At 49.1% G+C, this 21,784-nt stretch overlaps 1 protein-coding gene across 1 annotated transcript in view; it reads left to right on the forward strand.

The window, feature by feature from the left end:
* The window catches only part of HS3ST3B1 (heparan sulfate-glucosamine 3-sulfotransferase 3B1), a 39,900-nt gene extending 19,332 nt beyond the window's left edge, over positions 1-20,568 (forward strand). The window contains exon 2 of the mRNA XM_082705776.1: positions 16,521-20,568. Within this exon, the coding sequence (XP_082561902.1) occupies positions 16,521-17,139 (619 nt within the window). The 3' untranslated portion in view covers positions 17,140-20,568. The remainder of the gene's footprint in view (positions 1-16,520) is intronic.
* The last annotated feature ends 1,216 nt before the right edge of the window (positions 20,569-21,784 follow it).

Below are 21,784 nucleotides of genomic sequence, written 5' to 3' on the forward strand. Positions count from 1 at the left end.
GCCCCACCCCCACCCCTTGCTCACTCTAGCTCTCACTCTCTCAAATAAATAAACAAATCTTAAAAAAAAAAAAAACCCAAAACAAGCAACCCTTTTTACTTCTTATTATCAGAAAGGGAGGGAAGGGACGGTGGGAACCTCTTTAGGAAGGGGGTGGTGGTGTGAGGTGCGTCAGGGGGGTCCTGTGCTGGACTGGGTCATTTGAGCCTTTTGCTCTTGGGAGGTTCTTAGAAATGTCGAGAGCTAGGATGGCCGGGAGATTCAGAGCCAAACATCCTGAAGCCGAAGTCCTTGGTTTACCATTGTCTGGTGTTTGATTGGGGGCAGCCCTGTTTCGCCGCCCCCAGCCCTCGCCCTGCCCATTTCAAAAACGGAGCCCACGTCCCCTGAGAAGGATGGTGGGGAGCACCACCAAGATCGTGGACGTCCCGTGCCTTCTCGTGAATAAAGTGCTGGGCGGGTCCCAGAATCGACCTCCTCATGGGCAATGACAAGAACGAACCATCATCTGATCAAAGGAAGCCCGATTCTTCTTTACCAGGGGCAGAATTCTTGTTCTGTGCCATGAACTCGGGGTCTTCTAGCGATCAGGGTCTTTGTGGCTTTCCAAGGCCACGCGTAGACCCATTATGTCACGTCGATGCTTACTAAGGTAACGGTGCGGTGTCCCATTTGTAGGCAAAACCTGAGGGGGCGAAGGAAGCTCACGGGGGTTAAGTGTGATGCTGGCGCATTACGTGGATGGAGGATGCATGTCCCCTGGGCTCTGGGCACTGACCTCCTAACACACCGTCCCAGTCTGATTCTGGTGGTGAAGTCTGGCTAATGCCTGACACGTGGCTGTTGGGCCACGTCCCTGGGGTCTGTGAAGCCCTGAAGCTCAATCCCAAAGTCCATGTCCCCTTCGTGGACAATGCTGCCCCAGAGGGCCCATCCCGTTTCTTGGGTTCTCTGTGGAGCCACGTTTGGCAGTGAGCAAAGGTCCTCACCATTTCTGTTCTGTTCGAAATAAGAGGTGCATGGTCTCCCTTCAGAGGAAGAGGGTCCCAGGAAAGGGAGTCCTTCCTTCATCAGATACCCTGTTTGTCACTAAAAGAAGTCGCTCAGTCAGTTAAGCAACTGTCTTCAGCTCAGCTCATGACCGCAGGGTGCTGGGATCGAGCCCCGCATCGGGCTCCCTGCTCAGCGGGGCGTCTGCTTCTCCCTCTCCCACTCCGCCTGCTTGTTTCCCTCTCTCAGTGTCTGTCAAATAAATAAAATCTTAAAAAAAAAAAAAAAAGACCTCTCTTGGAATTCCGGGTCCTTGGAGAACTTTCTGGAAGACGGGTGGGGTACCGTCGTTAAGCAGATCTTCCTACAGTCAAATGACTGCATTTCTCAGTGTGGTACGTGGTGGAGGAGCCTGCCTCCAAGTGACGAGTTAATCAGTGTGCATTTAGCCAGCGCAGAAAGACCGTCTTTGGAGGGGTTTGAACTCCATTAATTTCCCAGCCAGGCTAATGGGGCAGCAGAGAGCATCTCTCTTGTTCTCTCCTTTAGGTGGTGTTTGCTCATGGGCTTAGTGCTGTGTGTTCCCAGCCCCCGGGAGTGGGAAGTGGATTCATTTGGAAAAGTAGCAGCTTAAAGGCCTTTATTTGGTTTTGTCCCCAAACGGAGAGGCCACTGAGCATTTCAGAGGAAGGCTGGCCACCCGCTCCAGGCCGCCCCATCTGCGCACAACTGGCCTTTCTGGAACAGAGTTCTAGCCAGAATCTGGGTTGATAATTGCCTTCTCCCCAATTTTTTTAAAAAAGTTCTAATTTTTTACCTATAGACCCGAAAGCCTAACTCCTCATTTGTTTATGTTCTTGGAGGAGCACCTGCGTTTTGCTGCTCCCTCGCACCTCCCATCCACTGTGGGAAGCTACAGCTCCCCTGGGTGAATTCACAACACATGCGTGCCACGCCTAAAAAGGGGACGGTGACCCTTGCTGCCACCTCTCCCCTCGTCTCTGTCCTGTTCCCAGCCTTTCGTTTTTTCTTCCTTCCAAACGGCCTCACATTATTGGCCCTTGTGTTCGTCCTTCCTGCTCTCCCCTTTCCCATTCAGATGCACAGAATCTCCCTTATTCTGTATCTTCCTTTTTGGAAACCTGCTTAGTGGTTTTTGTTTTGTTTTTTTTTTTAAAGATTTTATTTATTTATTTGACAGAGAGAAATCACAAGTAGATGGAGAGGCAGGCAGAGAGAGAGAGAGAGAGAGAGAGAGAGAGGGAAGCAGGCTCCCTGCTGAGCAGAGAGCCGGATGCGGGACTCGATCTCAGGACCCTGAGATCATGACCTGAGCCGAAGGCAGCGGCTTAACCCACTGAGCCACCCAGGCGCCCCTTAGCAGTGGTTTTTAATGATACCCCAAAGGGTCGCAGACACATACGTTGTGACAGGAGACAAGAGAAGCAGCAAAGGGAGCCACGACTAGGCCCAAGAAACGTCTCCTGCGGGACTGTGGGTCCGTAGCTCCCCGGTTGTCTTCGTGGACAGACAGACAGACCATGAAGACACGTGTCATTGAAAACAGGCTGTCGGTTAAAAGAAGGCGTGACTGTTTTTGGTACTGAGATGGAGGGGGGGGTTGACACGAAGAGGACACCACTGGCAGGAAGAACACTTTTCCAAACATACGGTTAATCCAGCCTTCTTTTTTTTTTTAAAGATTTTATTTATTTATTTGACAGACAGAGATCACAAGTAGGCAGAGAGGCAGGCAGAGAGAGAGAGAGAGAGAGAGAGGGAAGCAGGCCCCCTGCTGAGTAGAGAGCCCCATGCGGGACTCGATCCCAGGACCCTGAGATCATGACCTGAGCCGAAGGCAGAGGCTTAACCCACTGAGCCACCCAGGCGCCCCTAATCCAGCCTTCTTGATGAAGAATCATTCTCTGAAAACAAAAGGTAAAGCGTGACTCCTCCCTAGATAAAATATGAATTTTATAGTTCCTTAATAAAGACATTAAAGATTTCTTTATTTTCTTTTTCTTTTTCTTCCCTTTTCTCTCTTTTGTATTTCTTTCTTTCTCCTCTCCCTTCCTCCCTCCTTCTTTCCTTCCTTCCTTTTTTATTTATATATTTGACAGAGAAAGCAAGCACAAGCAGGTGGAGCAGCAGAGAGGAGGCTGCTGAGCAGGGAGCCTGATATACAGAGCTCCATCCCAGAACCGCAGGATCATGACCTGAGCTGAAGGCAGATGCTTAACCCACTGAGCCACCCAGGCATCCCTCACTTATTATTTCTTTTAAATATATAATTTATTTGAGAGAGGGAGAGTGAGCTTGCTGAGGTGGGAATGGGTAGGGAGGGGCAGAGGGAGAGGAAGAGAGAATCTTGAGCTGACTTCCATGCTGAGCGTGGAGCCGGGCGTGGGGCTCAATCTCACAGCCCTGAGAGATCATGACCTGAGCTGGAACCAAGAGTCGGACTCTTACCGGCTGAGCCACCCAGGCACCCCTGTTTTATTCCTCATTAATGAGAAAACCAGGCAGGTGTGAAGTTCACTTGGAATAAGGAAATGTTAATACAAATCTTCAAAGAGAGCGGGAAACGGACTTTTCTCCAGGTGGTGGGAAGTGGAGAGGGAAACCCACAGAACCTTCAGCAAACATTCCTCTGCATATGTAGGGTTAAGAACTCTGTATTGTTCGTGATTCACAGATCTGCAAAATATTTCAAAGGCTAGAGTCAGCTAACCGGAAGGACGCTCTTTGCACAACATGGTTTTCTCTTCGAGGCACTGGTAGTCTTTTTTTTTGCTCATTCTAGATTTTTTGACATTTTCTTCTCAGTCTTCAGGAGGCTCACAGAGCCTCTGTTTAATCAGCACTGCTGGGGAGCACGGTATGCCACGTTCCTAATGTGTCTTCGCGCCACTCGTATCCTATCCTTGATGTGGATTTTCTTTGCTTCAGATCACATCCAACATCTGTCTGGCATTTATTCATTCACCCACTTAACCCTTCATTCACCTAACAGCCACTTAGTTTTGCCACCGTGAAAATAAGGTGCAGCCCAGTTTGCAGCCCCCTTGAGAAGTGAAACAGCAGATGGGCAAAAGTCATGCTGACTGTGTGTGTGTGTATGTGTGTGTATTTGAAGGAGCGTGTTGGGAGGGTGGTGGTTATGAGAAGGGAGCAGGGATTGCTAACCCAGAATGGGGAAGGGATGACTGTCATAGAAACTTTTTTTAGAAGGAGGAGGACTGGGAAGAATATTCTAGAAGGAAGGAAGTCCCAGGGGGAAGGTGTTAGGGAGTGGCAAGAGACCTCATGACCCATTTGAGGAAATGCAGGTGCCTGCCCACAGCTAGGGTGCTGGAGAGTTGGGGGAGGGGTGAGAAAGGGAGGTGGGGAACATGGGGTACCCTCAGAGAGAAGCCATGGCCTGCCAGGGATTTGGGACATCATGTTCCATATGCTGAGGGACTGTGAAGGTTGCTCGCATTAACGTTTGGGAAGCTGTCTGGGGAGGTACTGGACGGAAGGCTGGGTAGCCTGGAGAAGGGTAGCCAGCCCATTTTCCGATCTTTCTAACCTGATTTTTCGCTTTTCCTCCAAAAAAGATCTTCAGCCCAGGCTAAATGACCCAGCCACTGTCTTAGGTTCCTAAACTTAGCTATCTTTTCGTCTTGTCTTCTTCACTTCCACCGACCTTTGGGAGTAGCTCAGGGAAGCTTCAGTTGTCCCAAAGGACACACCTGGATGCTTCTTTTCTGCATTTCTCACTTGGAGCCAAGCATACAGTGTGTGTTGGTAAACTTCCCATGCATTGGTCAGTTTCTCTCCAAATGTACAGTATGCCCCCGGAGGGCAAGAATCCTCCCCACAAATGATACACACTCTCCATATCACTGATTCCTTAATCACTCATGATAAGTATCTCACCTATCTCTGGGCATTTAAGTTCAAGACCTTCCTTGTGTCTATAGCCTGCTAGTATAATTGTGTCACTTAATGTCATGGGTGAGATGACCCATAAATGTCTCTAGAATTAACTTTGGGGCGTTGGGATGCTGAGAGCCTCACCGTCTTCGAACCTGACCCGGACGATGCTAATTTATTATTCCAGGAGACTCCCAGTTGTCTTGACATTGTTGTACTGTAGTCCTCAGGGTCATCAAGCATCAAGGCTTGCTGGCTCATTTCCTTCCATTCATTCACATAGGTGTTCACGGAGCCCATTACTCTCAAGTGCTTCCTATGCCCGAGTTTTGCTCTTGGTCTTGTGTTTTCTTTTGAAGATAAAAATCTGGAACATCCACAGCCCAAACTGATACAAACAAAACATGGAGGGCAGTAAGATCCCACCAAACGTCTTGTTCTTAGAAATTGTCATTAGGCTTAAAAATAGTTATGGGGTTAGTTTTCTGCTCAGGCTGATGAAGGCTAAAAGGCTAATCTCCCTGGTAATTCCTAGCAGCTCTGTCACTAGCCATTCCATTATTTGATCTGCGTGGTGCTTCTGGTTTGGTTTCCTTGTGGGCCTGGCGGGGTCAAGGGAGAAAACACTTTGTCTAAAGCACAGACTTGGGGGAAATTTTAAGACTCACCAGTCAGGCAGGATCCTCCGCCAAAATGTTCTCATGGAAGGTAGAAAGTCACAACGGGACACGTTCAGGGGAACGTAGTTTCATCGTCTCTCTTGTCTTTGGATGTGAAATGCACAAACAAGGCAGACTCTCATCTCTTCCAGATTTATTGAGTTTTTATTTAATAAAAAAAAAAAAAAGATGGTTGACCATGACAATGAATGGCTGAGAATTTGGAGGGGGGGGTGGACTTTTTTCTCCTGCCGGAAATGGACTCTGGTGACTTTCCATTGCTTCCCGAGCTGAGATGCCCCGAAAGTGTGGGGCTTCAGGGGGCTTCAGGGGTCGGGGGCGTCCTTGGAGTTTGCCTTGGCTGTGCTGTGCCACCCATGTCCTTGAGACACCTTTCCGTCAGCCTCAAGCCCTGGGCCAAACCAACCAGGAAGACGTTAAGTGTTGATGACCTAAGAAGTCCAAGATAAGAATCATCCCTTTTTTCCTTTGTCAGCAGTTTCTTTAAGTGCATAGACTGCCTAGGATGTTCTTTCTGGGTGGAAAGTACTCCTTCTCTAAAACGGGCTTGAGCTATTTAAAGCCTGTGATAAGGGAAGTTTATTTATACTCCTTTCCCTAGTTTAACTTCACTTAAACTTGGGTCTCAGGATTTTTATGGACCTCATTTACTTTATATCGTTTTCAGTTGCTCACCATAAAGCCGGGTTCTGTCTGTTGAGCAGAAGGGAAATGGAGAACGGGATGGAGCCCTTGTCTTGGACTTAAGTCAAGAGTTGACTGGGACTTCTCTGGTCCCCAAACCTTACTGGCTGGCTTGCCAGGAGGCAGGAAGGGAACTGATGACATTGAGTCTTGGCCACGTAGATCTTGTTTCCAGATCGGCCAAGTGGGTTGTTTCTTTCCATCAGCCTCAGAGGGGGACCCCTGCCCCTAAACTGGCTGTTTGGTGCTGCTTGTAAACATCATTCCGTCTCATGTTAAGAAAAAGAAATAATCCTCCCGCATAGGTTGTGTTCCTACTAAACACTGCCTCGTTTTCCATTATTCTTTGGCTTGGATCATCATCACATTCATTCAGTTAAATCAACCCAAGAAGGGGCACTCTGTTTTTCCTTTCTCTCCAGCGTCCTGCCAGGGACTAGGAAGGAAGGTCCGAATATGAGATCCTTCATAGCACAAGTGAGGATTAAAGATTCCTTCAGATACGTGTTTGTTTGTCTTACAGATTCTATTTTTTTTTTTTTAAGATTGTATTTTTAAGTAATCTCTACACCCAACGTGGACTTGAGCTTACAACCCTGAGGTCAAGAGTCACGTGCTCTTACAACTGAGCCAGCCAGGCGCCCCTCACAGACTTGTATTTTACATAGCCATTTGAGTTTAAGAACCAGTTGGGTGTTTCTTTTTGTTTGGCAATATTTCCTTAGAAATATCTCGGGCTGTACGCCAGAGGAGATAATACAGAGGAGATGAGTGTGGGGTTCATTGCACCTTACTCTTGGGTAGGGTTTTGGTGCTTTTAAGGGGTTACTCACCTGCAAACTACATTTGAAATGTTTTGAAAAGATTTTCAAAAACTGGGCAGGACAAATATTTCCATTTTGCAGGTGAGGAAAGGCAGCTCAGACACATTGGGCAACTTGCCGGAGGCCACACAGCCTGACCTTGAATCCTGCTTTTCGTTCTACTCTCCCAGGTGTCAGGCTACTTAACCCAGGGTGCATAGATTTAGGGCATGTGTGACTGGCCTCTGAATTACACCCTAGGGTTTGGTCTATACCAGCGTCCCTGAGGTGCAGTGTATGCGGTGCAGTGTATGCGTATCATGACTCATCAAGCTAGCATAGACGGTCTACTTCACCCCTGCTGACTGGCGTGGTACCATAGCTAGTTTTGGCTGAAGGCGAGGGAGAGGTGGAGAGCTTAAGGGTCATCTTTTAGAATTTTAGAGCCAAAGAACATCCTGTTAAACCAGCGCATTCACTTGCATATACAGGGAAACCAAGCCCAAAGCTTTGAGCGCCTGCCTGCCCTCCAAGGCCTTAGGTGCTTGTCAGGGGCAGGGCGGGGAGCAGACCCCAGAGCTTCAGGTGCCAGAGTCCTTTAGGCTTTCATGGATTGCCAGAAAGCCCCCTCCCTTTGTCCTATGGGTTATCTCCCAGCTCCCTGGCCGAAGGTAGTGATTTTCCTTCCATCTTGATTGACTGGCACTGACAATCAATCAAGATCAGAGGAAAATCACTTGACTGGCAGTGCCGAGGGCTTCAAAGGCTTTTGGGTGGAGTCCTGTTTACAAACTTTTGCTGCCAGTTACACCAAGGGCAGTGGGAAGGCGGCTTTTCTCGTGTGAGGCAGAGAGCTAGAAGAGGATTTACAGCAACAAGTGAGCGCCTCTGCCCTGGGCTGGCGCTGGGTTGCTGGGTTCCTGCGTTCCTGCCCCAGGGAAAAGCAGCCTGTTCCAGCCCCGGAAGCTGGTGCTGATCAGAGACCAAACCCCAGGGTTCTTGGGTTTGGATTTTGGTGTCCCACTGTCCTCCTGTCTGGGTCCTCTGCTCCGCCCCACCAGGGGGCTGAATTTACTTTCTAAAAAGTCTGCTTCCCAGAATATTCTCTCTCTTTCCAATGGTCAGAAATTTTTTGTTTGTTTTTTTCTTCCGGGAGATGGGACCCAGATTACTCTCATTTCACAGGATCAGTCCCAGCACACAGTGAAGTCCAGTAAACTGGAGCAATGCCCCAGAGAGCTCTTCACAAAAGGCTATTAGCTTTTAATTGAAACTCTCCCTCCTCCCCCCAACCACCTCTCCCCACCCCCAGCCCCTTCCAGGAACAGGAACTCCCAGCCTTTGTGAAACAGGGTCTATAACAGAGGATTCTGCCAAAATAAAAGGCATCTTGAGTTGACCCAGAGGAGCGAGATGCTCTTTTTCGCCCTGCCCCCTTATGGCATTCAGGGCCTTTTCATTTTCTGAGCAGTATTGAAATTCTAGGACAATGGAGGCCAAATCCTTGCTGTGGGGGTTGGGGGCTAGGGGTGGAGAAAGGAGGGGGGGGAGGGTTGGAAGAGGAGGGGGTCTGGGGGAGTCCAGCCTTTGTTGGTTTTTTCTTTTCTACCCCTTACCTTTAAAAAAATAATAATAATAAAAGGAAGGGGAGAAGGCCCAGTAAACTTTATAATGAATAATGACATCACTTCCGGCAGCCCCCACCGGTCCAGCCCCGGAGAGACACTGAGAACAACAGACTATTTACAATTTCATTTTAAATTATTTTTAAACCCTCCCCAAGGGGTTCTTTGATATGCAAACATTTCCCCCAAATGGAGATAATTATTTATGGAGATGCCGCTCTTTGAAGGGGAGCTCCCAGAACGGGTGGGCTTTGAGCCTCCCTAGGAAAGGAAGAAGGTTCCAGATAAGGAGGGGCCCCGAGCTGATACACATCTTGCTCCCACCCCCTCCTCCTGCCTCCCCTCCCGGGAAGCCAGCGGCTTTAAAGAAGAAACTTCCCAAAGTGACAGCCCACGGTTTGAGTTCCCGTTTCTCCAGCATTGTCCACGGTTAGGGTTTCCAGAAGCTCCTTCCTGGTCCCCCAGTACCTAGTCTGTCTGTAGGAGAGGAAGGAGGAGGGATAGGCTGCGGGTCTTGTGTGTCTGACCCTGGAGGCCCTCTGTGATTTATAGGGTCACCAGACACCAGGGAGGTTTTTTGGGGGTGCTGGATAAGACGCCTGTGCTTAGAGCCCTGATAACCCTGCGGCCTGCTTTTGTCTTGCCTTTGGGTTTTCTCTTGAAAATGCTTTAACACTTTGGCCTGGGGTACTGAGTGCCTCCTGTCCCCTGCCCCCACTCCGTGCTGCCCTTCCTGAACCTTCAAGTTGGCCTCCCTGTGATGGGGAGACTAAGGCACTCAACTCGCGCCGAGCCTCCCTCTCGCTGGTCTGGCCCCCTCCCTCTGACCCAGTGTTAGATTTTATGGCGAAATTGAGGGGAAGTTGCCGAGAATGCCCATGGACCCCTGCCCCCTCCCAGGTGCAGGTGTACCCCACCATCCTCATTGCCCACCAAAGAGGGACATCTGTTACAACTGATGAATCCGCTTGGACAGGTCATTGTCTCCTGGTTCCTTCTCCGTGTGTGTATCCCATGGGCTTGGACAAACAGAGGATACCCCATAGCCATCATTATGGTATCATGCAGACAGTTTTTCCTGCCCTGAAAACTCTTTGCTCCCCAACTGTCTGTCTCTTCCTCTCTCCTCTTCCCTGATCTCTGCGGATCCCAGTGTCTCTGCATTCAGCTGCGGATGCTTGTGGGTTTGTTGGGTGGCACTCTACCTGCTTTTTGCCATTGGAAGGCGATGTCTTTGTTTCCTAGACAGATTTGGGGCTGCCCGTACTACGAATGAGGTAGCTTATTTTTATTTCACTATTTTTGGTATTGGGGTCATAACGCTTTCTAGAAATCTTGATTCTTCCGTTTGGAAAGATGGTTCTGTTTGTTTCGAGTTTGGGTGTTGAATTCTCAGACTGGCCTCGGGGTTTCTTTGCGGGGAAGCTAAAGTTGGATTCCTGGCCTGTGTGTCCCAGGATGGTCGGTTGTTGGAAAAGTTTCTCAGAATGAGCAGAGCACGGATACCTCCTTGGCTTTGCTAACTTTGGTTTTTTTTTTCTTTTTACTAAGATTTTATTTATTTATTTGACATGGATGCACAGTGAGAGGGAATACAAGCCGGGGGAGTGGGAGAGGGAGAAGCAGGCTTCCCGCAATGGGGGGCTCAGGCCCAGGACTCTGGGATCATGACCTGAGCTGAAGGCAGATGCTTAACGACTGAGCCACCCAGGGGTCCCTGTGCTAAGTTTCCAGCCCAGAACGTCAGGAGTATGGCTAGGGGGGCCCATGCCAGTTAGAATCGGAACCAGAACCAGGACTGAGACCTTTATGGAAATTTTTTTTTTTTTTTAAACTGCAGTATATCTGTAATGTCCAAATAACTGAATCCCTATTGACCATTTTCTGATTTCAATCCGTATTTTCCTCCAACCAGTATCTGAACAAGGATTTGGGCATCCTGTGGCCTTTTGTAAGAGAGCCTGTCCTGTGGATTTTGCTCGCCCCAAGGTCATTGCTGGCAAGGGGCTGCTCAGGGACAGATTGGGGAGTGGTGGCATTTCCCAGTGCTGGACAGAGCTGGACCCCGAGGGTAATTCTTTATTATTATATGCAAGTTAAAAAGAAATGTTTAAAAAGAAGAAGAAATCTCTGTGGGAGTTCAGAAAACGTGGGGGTATTTCTGCAACCAAGCAAGGACCTGCTTCCTGGTGGGGGAGGAGAAAGGGGCAGGCCGAATGTTCTGGCTGTCTCTGGTTCCTGGTTTTCTTGGATCTGAGCTGGAGCAGGACCCTCCCCAGCACACTGTGGCTGGCCTGCAGCTTTGTCTGCTGTCTCAAATGCATTCACTCGCTTCTGCTGTGCATAAACGTCTCCGGCATCTGCTGGGCTGTACTGAGGCTACACCCATTTCAATAATCTGCCTTTTTATTGTTGTGTCATTTGCCAGTTTAAATAAGGGGTTTAGTGGCGGGACCATGGGAGCAGGGGGTGTCAGCGGAGGAGAGAAAGAAACAGGGCAGGCAAATGAGGGCCACATTGGCTGCTGGAGAAGATCCGAAATCTCGGGCTTTTTAGGACTGTGGCTCAGGCAAATCTCCTGCTCAGTGAGGCCTGGAGGTTGGTTGTTAACTGTTGGCTTTTAGCAGGGACACAGGACAGCGAGGCCGGGACCTGGGGATGTTCGTCGGTTTATGAACTCTGTGCTTCTCGGAAGCCCTGTGACTGTGACCACCAGCGCCCAGGGGGAAGGGGACACTGCCGGTGGCGGGCTCGCCTCCTCCACTGTCTGGGGAAGGCACAGGCAGAGACAGTGCCGCGTCCTCCGAGAGCTGGAGATTCTAAATCCTGGAACTTCATTCTGGCAGTCGCCCTCCTGCCCTGCCCCCCGCCCCGCTTCTGGTGAGAAAAGCTGGAAAGGGCTCAGGGGGTCATTTCTGACCATGAACTCATCTTCGGTTTTATGGGTTTTTTTTTTTTTTTTTTTTTTTTAGATTTTGTTGTTGTTGTGTTTTTTGTTTGTTTGTGTTTTGAGCAGAGAATTTTGGTTCATTTGGAGCTACATACTTCGGCAAAAGTGTCATCAGACCATCCAGTTACTTGCGCTGTTCCTTTTTTTTTTTCTTTTAAAGATTTTATTTATTTATTTGACAGACAGGGATCACAAGTAGGCAGAGAGAGAGAGGAATGGAAGCAGACTCCCCACTGAGCAGAGAGCCTGATGCGGGGCTCATCCCAGGACCCTGGGATACCTGCGCTGTTCTTGACCTGTTTGCCTTCCTGTCTCCTGTTTACGTTGATGCTGTCTAACTTTTGCTGCTGCTGATCAGGACTTGTCTTCCTTCTGGTTCCTTCAGTTTGCCTCCTTTTGTTCCCCTGGCAGCCTGACTTGGGTTTGATAACTGACTGTGTGCATGTGTGCGTGTGTGTTTCTGTGGCACACACATGTTTCGGGGCAGCAAACATCCTTTCCTTCTCTCTGCATGAAAGCAGACTGTATTTTATGTGTTGCAATGGCTGTGTTCTCTGCAGTCCTCCTTGCCCTGGCACCTGGTCTGCAGCAGACAGAGTGGGACCTCAAGACTTCACTCTGAGCCTCTCACACAAGTGGGAAGCCTTGGGTTTGCTGGAAAACTTCCGCTGTTATCAGCAGAGTAAGTGGTAGGTGTGTCTGAGTGATTGCTGCGCTGGGGCCTGATTCCGGGGGTCTGCGATAGAACCCAGGCTTGGAGTTGAGAGCATTCTAGATGAGCCTGCTATGCCTCCAGGAGGAAACCAGCGCCCCAGAATGTGGCACACAGCTCTCTTGTGAATAGCCTCCAACAAGATGAAAGTCTCTGCGACCCTTCTAGACTCACCCGGGTCTCAGGTTTTGACATGCCAGTCTTACCCACTTTGGTTTCGGTAAAGAGGGGTCCTTTCTGCTTTCTGTCGTGGGTGAGCCTGTCTGGTCAGGTTCTTGGAGGCTTGTGCTAGGGCAGTTCTCACGGTGTAAGCCTGTGTCTTCCTCAGACTTGCCTCTCAAGCCCCATGGGTATCACAAGCACACGACGGTGACTTGTGCTTGAAGAGGTGCCCCTTCCTGCCCACCTGGTGAAGAGGGAAGGAGGGGACGAGCTCTTCCCACCGTTGCTCATACTCTGGGGCCTATTTCATGCAACTAACTGCTGGCGAGTGTGAACCTAAGAGGTCTATTGTTTTGAAATCCGACTCCTATTTAAACAATTACCATCGTAGTCCTCTGATTCTAGCACTGAAATACCTATTATTAAGATCCTAATCTACGAAAGAGAGGAAAAAATACAGGTGTCTATTTTTGTGTGTTTAAAGAGAGGGCAGGGGTGTGGTTCTAAGTCCTATTAAGCAGAAACAGGAGGTTGAGGGGAGGCAGCGTGGATGAGAGAAAGGGAAGGCGGGGTAGGGGACGTTGACTTTCGGTCCCAACTGTCCCATCTGCAGGCCTGCGACCTGCTTCTGCATGAGCCACCCTGTCCCCTTCGGCTTGTTTCGTCATTAGTCAATGGGAGATTGCAAGACCTACCTCAGAGGCTCATTGTGAGGATTAAATCAGATAATGCACGTGAACGTTTCTCGCCAGCTCCCAAGTGCTGTATAATTATTAGCTGTGACGATCAGTTTGAGAAACTGGCTTTCATAACGAGCCGCTCAATTAAGCTGCAACCTCCCTGCTGGCTGGGGAGTCCAGCCTGGGGCTGCTGGGAGAGGCACGCAGGGCCCACGCACGAGGGGTCTTGCCCTTGGCCATGTCCTGATCCTTTCTTCTCGGAAGCACTTGTGCCCAGGAGGTTTTGAGTGTTGGGGCAGGACGTGCCACTGGTGAAGAGACCCGGGAAGAGAATGGGGAAGGCTTTGGTCCAGGACCTGGGGGTCAGGGGAGCAGAGCGGCCGAAGGGGGAGAAAGAGGGCTTGGCCTGTAAGTTGCCAGAAGGTTTGGTGCCGGGGACTCTCGACACAGTTCCCAAGCCGTGTTCCCCACCAAGTGGACCCACAGGGGTATGCTGGGAAGCAGTTGTCTCTGAGCCAGTTTCCATGAGCAGAAGGGGCTTGGGGGCATTGCAGGAAATGATGGAGAAACCCAGTGTGCATCTCACCCATCAGCCACTCATTGTAAGCAAGCAAAGCACACCTAGGGGAGAGCAGCCCAGAGCCTTCTGTGGGCACGGGCTGAGCAGTCTCTGTCATAGCACGAGGCCCCTTGAGTCTTTCTGACGCACAGGTGTGCAAATTCCAGACCATTCTGGGCAGAGGGCTCCCTTGGAGCTGGTACCCAGAATGGCTTGGGTGCCCCACAGGCCGTGGAGCTCAGGAAATCGGCCCAGAGTTCAGGGAACAGGACTAGAGAACAGCAAGGCTCTTCCATTTCCTTCTTTACTAGTTTTTTTTTTTTTTTTTAAAGATGTTATTTATTCATTTTACAGACAGAGATCACAAGTAGGCTCAGCCAGGGAGCCCGATGCAGGGCTCGATCCCAGGACCCTGGGACCACACCTGAGCCGAAGGCAGAGGCTTTAACCCACTGAGCCACCCAGGCGCCCCTTCTTTCCGTGCTTTCTACTCCCCGTGGATCTCGCTCCCTCATGTCCTTTCCCAGATGCAGTGAACAGAAGATAACTGATAACAGTTTCTTGACTCCAGCTAGCTGCAGGCTCCACACCAATGCTGGCTGGGTAGTCCTCTCAGAACCTTAGAGGGGGTGGACATCATTTTCCCCATGGTTCAGAGGCACCAATGGAGGCATGGGCAGGTAAGGTGACCTATCCAGGGTCACATACAAACAGGAGGGACGCCGAGAGTCGACCGGAGCAGCCTGACTTCAAAGCCAGTGCTGGGTCAGATGGACTCTTTGAGGACAGACCCCCGCCTATCCAGGGGCTGCGGAGAACTTGGGGTTTGGATTTCTTCTAGTCGTGCTGGTAGCCTTCTGATTCTGAATGTTCAGCTCCTGTAGACTGCGGTGGCAGATGGCTTAACGTGGGCGGAGGGGCCGGGAGGTGGGATCTTGGGATTTTATCAGACTCGCCCAGCTCTTGGGTAAAACGCGAAATCGGTTGAGAGCCAGGAACTCTGTTTAATCCTCGCCCACATTAGCCCGATGAGACTTCACCTAAGTGGTTAATGGGCAAAGTGGGTCAATCCAGCTTTAGCATAAGCCTGGGATGGCTCTGCTGCTGCCAGGCCGGCTTCCTTCAGGGAAAAACCTTTTCCTCTAACTTGCTGTGAAGGGGGAGCTCACCCAGCGTGCAGCCCCCCCATTCTATCTGGCTCCCGCGATAGAACGTTGTATCATCGTTTCCATAAACGGGCTCAAGAGAGGAGTCGTGGTCTCCGTAGATGAGGGGTGGCCCGAAGCTGGAAGTTTTCGTATGTCCTACCGAGAGGTAGATATTTGGTCAGACATAATGTGGAAATGGTCTTTTTAAAATAATTTTTAAATTCATGGGCCCATATAGGAAGCAGTCAGAAGTTGCTATCCCAGAGCTAATGGAAGATGGTGCATCTGTGCCCGAAACTTCGTCTCCTGTGAGTTAACACATCCCCTTGCCTTTTCATGTACACGTGGGTGCCCAACTTTGTCCTACCAGGTGCTGTAAATGGGCTCGAACACTGTAATGCTGGTAACAATCGTCGTCGTAGGGTAGCCAGTGAATGTCCGTTACAGACCGCGTGTCAGGCATGTTCCAAGCGTACTACGATCGTTAATCGTTCTCTTCCTCATTAAACTTCCACAAGGGAAGTACCATCCCATTCATCTTTACAGAGGAGGAAGAGAAACGCACAGAGAGGTTAAGAAAGGTGTTCAAGGTAACACAGCTTCGCTGCAGCAACGCTGGGATTTGAACCCAGGCAGTCCAATGTCGGAGCCTGCATCCCTTAGCTTTTAGGGTTGAACGGCTCTGCCTTTATGAACCACGTAGCCATGGAATGAAGTAGGTGGACGCTCTTCCCGTTTCCCACGGTAGAAGGCTCAAGTTCAGAGAGCAGATGAGGCACAGTCGTCCACCTGCTGTTGGTGTTACTGTCCGCGCTCACTTATGCCACAAAACGGCTTCCTGGCGTGGGGCTCATGGGCCGCATCTCCATCGGTCCTAACAGTATTATCCACATCCTTTGGCTTAAGTGAATGCAGTGATAGAGATCATACAAGTCTTTTTTTTTTTAAATGGAATCTACAGTATTCCTGGAAGCTTCTAGAGTTGGGTCTTGGGGATTTCTTCTTGGCAGGTTTGTATTGGATTAGCTTCTGTCTGATTCCTCCTGGTTTTGGTGGACTTCGGGCCTGCTTTTCGTGGTAAAGGCGTTTTGTCAGTGGTCTCTGTGTGTTGATGCTGGTCTGGCGTGGCTGGGTGGGGGAGGGAGGACATCTTCCTTCCTGTCCCCAGTGCATGTGGGCTCAGGCTTGGTGAGCTCAGGCTACCGAGAACCCGTAGGCAGCAGAGTCTCTGGGAGTCCCAGGTGTTGTGTTGAGGAAGGCACATAGCCAGAGGCCAAGGACCTTGTGTTTGGAGAAGTGTAAATACTGGATAGCCCGGAAAAATAAGGGAGAGGTGGGCCCCACGGGAGGATTCAGAGCAACTCCTGTCCCCCTGCTTCTACCCTGGAGGAAGGTGCCTACCAACTTCACAGAGATAGTATCTGGCCTCCAAGCTTCGGATGGGATGTTCACACGCCTTTCAGTTCTGAAATTCCTTTTCCATGTTTTCACCTTCCTAGCACTGTTCCCTGTAACTAGAGGGAACCAGGATGAACAGTGTGGCCGTGGACACACGTGGCCAAAGAGGTGCCTGCTTCTGAGCTGACTTTGCTCTGCTTGCTTTCCCCAGGGACCTGATGCCGAGGACCCTGGAGGGCCAGATCACCATGGAGAAGACCCCCAGTTACTTCGTCACCCGCGAAGCGCCCGCGCGCATCTCGGCCATGTCCAAGGACACCAAGCTCATCGTGGTGGTGCGGGACCCGGTGACCCGCGCCATCTCGGACTACACGCAGACGCTGTCCAAGCGGCCCGACATCCCCACCTTCGAGAGCCTGACGTTCAAGAACCGCACGACGGGCCTCATCGACACGTCGTGGAGCGCCATCCAGATCGGCATCTACGCCAAGCACCTGGAGCACTGGCTGCGCCACTTCCCCATCGGCCAGATGCTCTTCGTGAGCGGCGAGCGGCTCATCAGCGACCCGGCCGGCGAGCTGGGCCGCGTGCAGGACTTCCTGGGCCTCAAGAGGATCATCACGGACAAGCACTTCTACTTCAACAAGACCAAGGGCTTCCCCTGCCTCAAGAAGGCCGAGGGCAGCAGCAAGCCCCACTGCCTGGGCAAGACCAAGGGCAGGACCCACCCCGAGATCGACCGCGAGGTGGTGCGCAGGCTGCGCGAGTTCTACCGGCCGTTCAACCTGAAGTTCTACCAGATGACCGGCCAGGACTTCGGCTGGGATTGAGCAGACCCTGGGGCTGTGTGACTTAGCCACGTGGTTTATGTATCGAGAGATTATATGTATGTAAAATGTACAGAAATCTATTTTATAATAATTTATTTTTAATTCATAAGCAATTAACTCACTAAGCTGCCTAGCCACACTCTTTAGAGAGTTAGCTGCATAATCTGTTAACATTCCAAAGTATTGAATCTCTTCTTTTCCTCACGATGGATGGTGCTTCCAGTTTTTTTTTTCTCCCCCTCTCCCCACCCATTTTATTTAAAAAGAAGAAAAGCACAACTTGAGATTTTTGTTGTTACGGGTATGCAGCCTTCGATCGCTGTCTGAATTCACTTGCCATCTCTTTGTGTCTTGGGTCTTGTGGTACGGCTTCTGTTCCTCCCTCCCTGCCCATGCGTACCTCGTAGGAGCCCCCAGCTGCCCCAGCAGCACGGCTCCCTCAAGGTCATGACTCATGTAGCAGCCTCTTGCCCATGTGTTGACATTTCCAAGGATGTAGAGGCCAGACCACAGCACTAGGCTTTTCCCCCCAAGTCTGCTCAGTTTGAAAAGGGGGGGTTGGTTACTACCTTTGCAGGGACACATGCCTCCTCTCTGGAGTCTGCGTCCCAGGGTCCTTTCACATCAGCTTATGATTTTTGAAATATGGCCCTGCATCCTCTTCTGTCCCGGTTCCTGGTTCAGGAAGCAGCTTGAAGCATATGCAGATGTTATAGCTCCTCTTTCCCAGGTCACGTGTGTGAGATGCTTGTGTGCTGCTTTAGAACTAAAGACGGTGTCTCATTTGCACGAGTGCACCATGCTCGGCTCTCCAGGCAGACAGTTCTGCTCTGACACACCAAAGAATCCCCTAGGCTAGCAGAACCATTAGCACAAACCCATGGGTGGCAGGTGTCAAGACCCTGGGGGGATCAGGTGCATCCTATGCCCTCAGAGCCCCACCCCCAAGGTGCTGCTGGGTGCCGAGCCAGCCCATGTGGGGCACATCCAGTAGACGGACCACCTCAGTGGGAAGAAAAGACAAAGAGCACCAAAAGGAAGTGAAGAAGGCAGAAGAAGTGAATCCCTGGCCCCCTTCTTGGTGTCTGCAACTCACCTCCTTGGAATTCCTAGCTCATCACAGATTGACAACACAGTCTGTAGCCAACAGCCAGATGGCGAGCACCAAGAGTGGCTCTTGCACAGACAGGCTAAGGAAAGAATGTTGTTGCCTGGCGGCTGCCGAGCTTAACAGTTATAAAGATGTCCCTGATTGAGCTAGGTCCCAGCAGGAAGGGTCACCAGGCAGCATTTCTGCTGCTGATGCAGAAGGCTCTCCCCATCCCTCTCTGTTGAGAGAGCAGTTGGAGATTATTTGTGACGGCTAGCTTATGGCCATCAGGTTCACCATATAGCAATATCACAGAATGAACACGTTTGCTTTACCCTGTTTCCTAAACCAGAATGCTTCTACCATAGAAGAATTTTCGTTTGGAAAATTTGCACCAAGGCTTATGTGGGAAGGGACACACAGTGTCTGAATGGTTGGGGTATGATGTTGACAAAGACCCTTTTGTATGTTGGATGGGCTAGAACTCGCCCTGTAGAGCAAAAGAACTTGTATGAAAAGAGAAATAACTCCTCTTTAGAGATTGATCACGGCGTCACTGGTCCTTGGGTGATGTCTTGTTTGGTGATTGGTTTGTGTTCACCCACAAGTTTGAGCCCAGATCTAGGTTAGCTCATACTGAGCTGCAGAACAGTCAGGATCATCGTGTTGGTTCTGGCCAGGAGGATGGGCACGGGGGCTCCAGTACGTTACTCCTCAGATGCTCTGTTCATTTCAGAGCTTAGTGACTGCCTCTACCAAGTAGTACAGAAGCTGCATTTAGGGGAATGCCATAATCCTCGCATGGTTCTCCCTTCTTGCTGCTTGGGCGTCGAGACATCTGCATAAGGGTGCTAATGGGTTGTGCGTTTTTCCAGTCAGAAAGCCTGCTTATTCGTAATAAAGTGGAGAATGCCTCTTTCCATTTACAACATAACATTTAAAGTAAAAGCCAGGATCCACGACCTCCACAGAACCCTGCCCTGACCATCTTCTGGCCACTTTCGTGCCCTGATAACGACTCATGATGTAGCATTGCAGAAAAAGCGCAGGGAAGGATATGCGACAAGGCAGTAGGAAAACACGCATGCATTTTTCCTTCCCCTTCGGGTCCCTGTCATCTTTCCAAGCTGGACAGTTTTGATTAAGTTGTTTATCCTCTGCCTTACAACTGAAACCGGAAATCTCCGGATACAAGGAGGGTCACTGAGTCATGAACATTGAAGTGAGTCAGGATTCTATTCTGGGTCAAATCCTCGAATCCAAACAGATGTTGATAATTAACAAGGATGGACTAGAGCACGTTTTCCTATAGAAGATAAATGATCACTTCCACACATCTCTTCATAGGGGTCTGATAGCTTACAGTTCCCAACCCAACCAGACGCGGCATCTGTCCCACCGTTACCCCCTGTTATGTAACAGTTATCATAGAGCCTGGGCCCACATGTCTTTCTCCTACAATTAGCCTTGAGTTTCTTCCTGTTCTAGCAATCTCCAAGACCACCCACTCAAGTTCTTAAGCTGCTAGAAGACAGACAGCAGTTCCTGTTGTAGTCCTTTTCCCTGGGCGTACTTTGGATTTTTTTCCAGTTTACAAGGAAAGCTCTGATAATTCATTGGCAGTACTTTATTCATCTCCGTTTCATTTGCTTGTTAAAAACAAAAAGGTTAACAACAGCAGCAAAAAGAAATTGGAGGTTTTTATGGTCCCTGTCTACCCCATGCTTGCTTTGAGGTGTTTGTGCTATAGTCTGGGTTAATGTGGGAGGTGGTACCTGGAAAGGTATTTAGGTATAGTGACTACATAATAAATACTTGGATGACGGAGAAAGAGACGTTGTCTTTTCATGGGATTCTCTTTGGAAGTCATTTTGAGTGACAGATAGTTTTAAGCTTTTGGAGAAACAGTTTCAGATCCTGCCAGGCTATTTACATAAGAAAGGAAAATGGAAGCTTCCAGTAGACTTGAAATACTTAGCGTTTTATCTCAAACGCTGACACGGACGTCCGTGTCATTTTTCTTTTTCAGTTTTTCAAGAAGGATGGTCAATTAAACTGAAAGGTGTGGTTAGATTTTTTTTTTTCACTTTTATAACATTAATTTATGACTGAGTTCATTCAGCCCAGTAATCCGAAATACGGTGCAGATTCTAGCCGTATGTCTTCTATAACCTGGTTGTTAGAATAGCCAATATGTACAAAAAAAAATTAAAACAAGTATTTTGTCCTATGTATAACACAAAGTAATTTTACACAGAGAAAGATGTTTCTAGGGAAAAAAAAAATTCTGTTAATTCATACTATTTCTTTGTATGAAAAAATAAAATCTATTTTACCAACTTGTGGGTGCTTTCATGTTTTATTGTGTGTTGCGGATGGACAAGGGAGTGGGGTTTGATTCCGTAACGAATTCCCTGAATGCATTCTGAGGGCAGGCCAGATCTTGCAGATTTCAAAATGTAACTGACCTGCAAATGTGTGTGGCAGTTGTTTGGAAACGATTCTGAAGGCTATGAGATCAGTGGGAAGGCCTCTGCCCCTTGCAGGAATATGCACAGGACTTCAAGGACAGACACCAAAGCCACCATGTCTCTTGGGCTACCCTGTGTGGGGGCAGCCTACAAGTACGATAAAACAGAACTTTAACAGCTGGGCGATTTGGAGGATGGTAGCATCCCTTCTCCTGTACACAGTTCTATGGAGATCCTTATCCTTGACACAACTGAAAAGTGTTAAGACAAAAAGATGTTGCCATATCCTTAACCCACAGTAAGAGAGCCCTTTTGTTTCTTTTGATGGGACGTGCCTTTTGTAGGATGATTATTTACTATCTTAAACATTTGATTCAGTCTTGTATTTTCCTTAATTTTTTTTTCAATTTTCCATTGAGGTATTTTTGTTATTATTTATTTTTAATTTTTTTAATTTTTTTTAAACCTCTAGTTGAGGTTTAGAGTAGCTGACACCAAATTGATAAATTAAGACTCAAACGAGAGTTCTGACTTTCTATGTGTGTGTATATATCTAAGGATTTCATGTATTTAATTGAGAAAGGGAAAGGGAGAACCAGACTCCCTGCTGAGCAGAGAGCTGGACTCAGGTGCTCGATCCCAGGACCCTGAAATCATGACCTGAGCTGAAGGCAGAGGCTTAAACTGAGCCACCCAGGTGCCCCTTCTTTATATTTTTCAAGCCACTCTATTGAGGTAGGATTGGCTTACAAAAAGTACACATATTTAAGGTATATAACCTGATGCATTTCATGGTGTTTACTCATAGAATCATCACCACTATCAATGCCACAAATATATCCACCCGTTCCAAGTTTGCTCCTGCCACTTTATTTTTTAGGTGATAAGAACATTTCACCTAAGATCCACCCTCTCAGCAAATTTTTTTTTAAAGATTTTATTTATTTGAGAGAGAGAGTGAGAAGAGAGCATGAGAGGGGAGAAGGTCAGAGGGAGAAGCAGTGGAGCTGGGAGCCTGATGCGGGACTTGATCCCAGGACTTCAGGATCGTGACCTGAGCCGAAGGCAGTTGCTTAATCAACTG

Source organism: Mustela nivalis (genome assembly GCF_964662115.1).
Source record: "Mustela nivalis genome assembly, chromosome: 17".
Classification (NCBI taxonomy): domain Eukaryota; kingdom Metazoa; phylum Chordata; class Mammalia; order Carnivora; family Mustelidae; genus Mustela; species Mustela nivalis.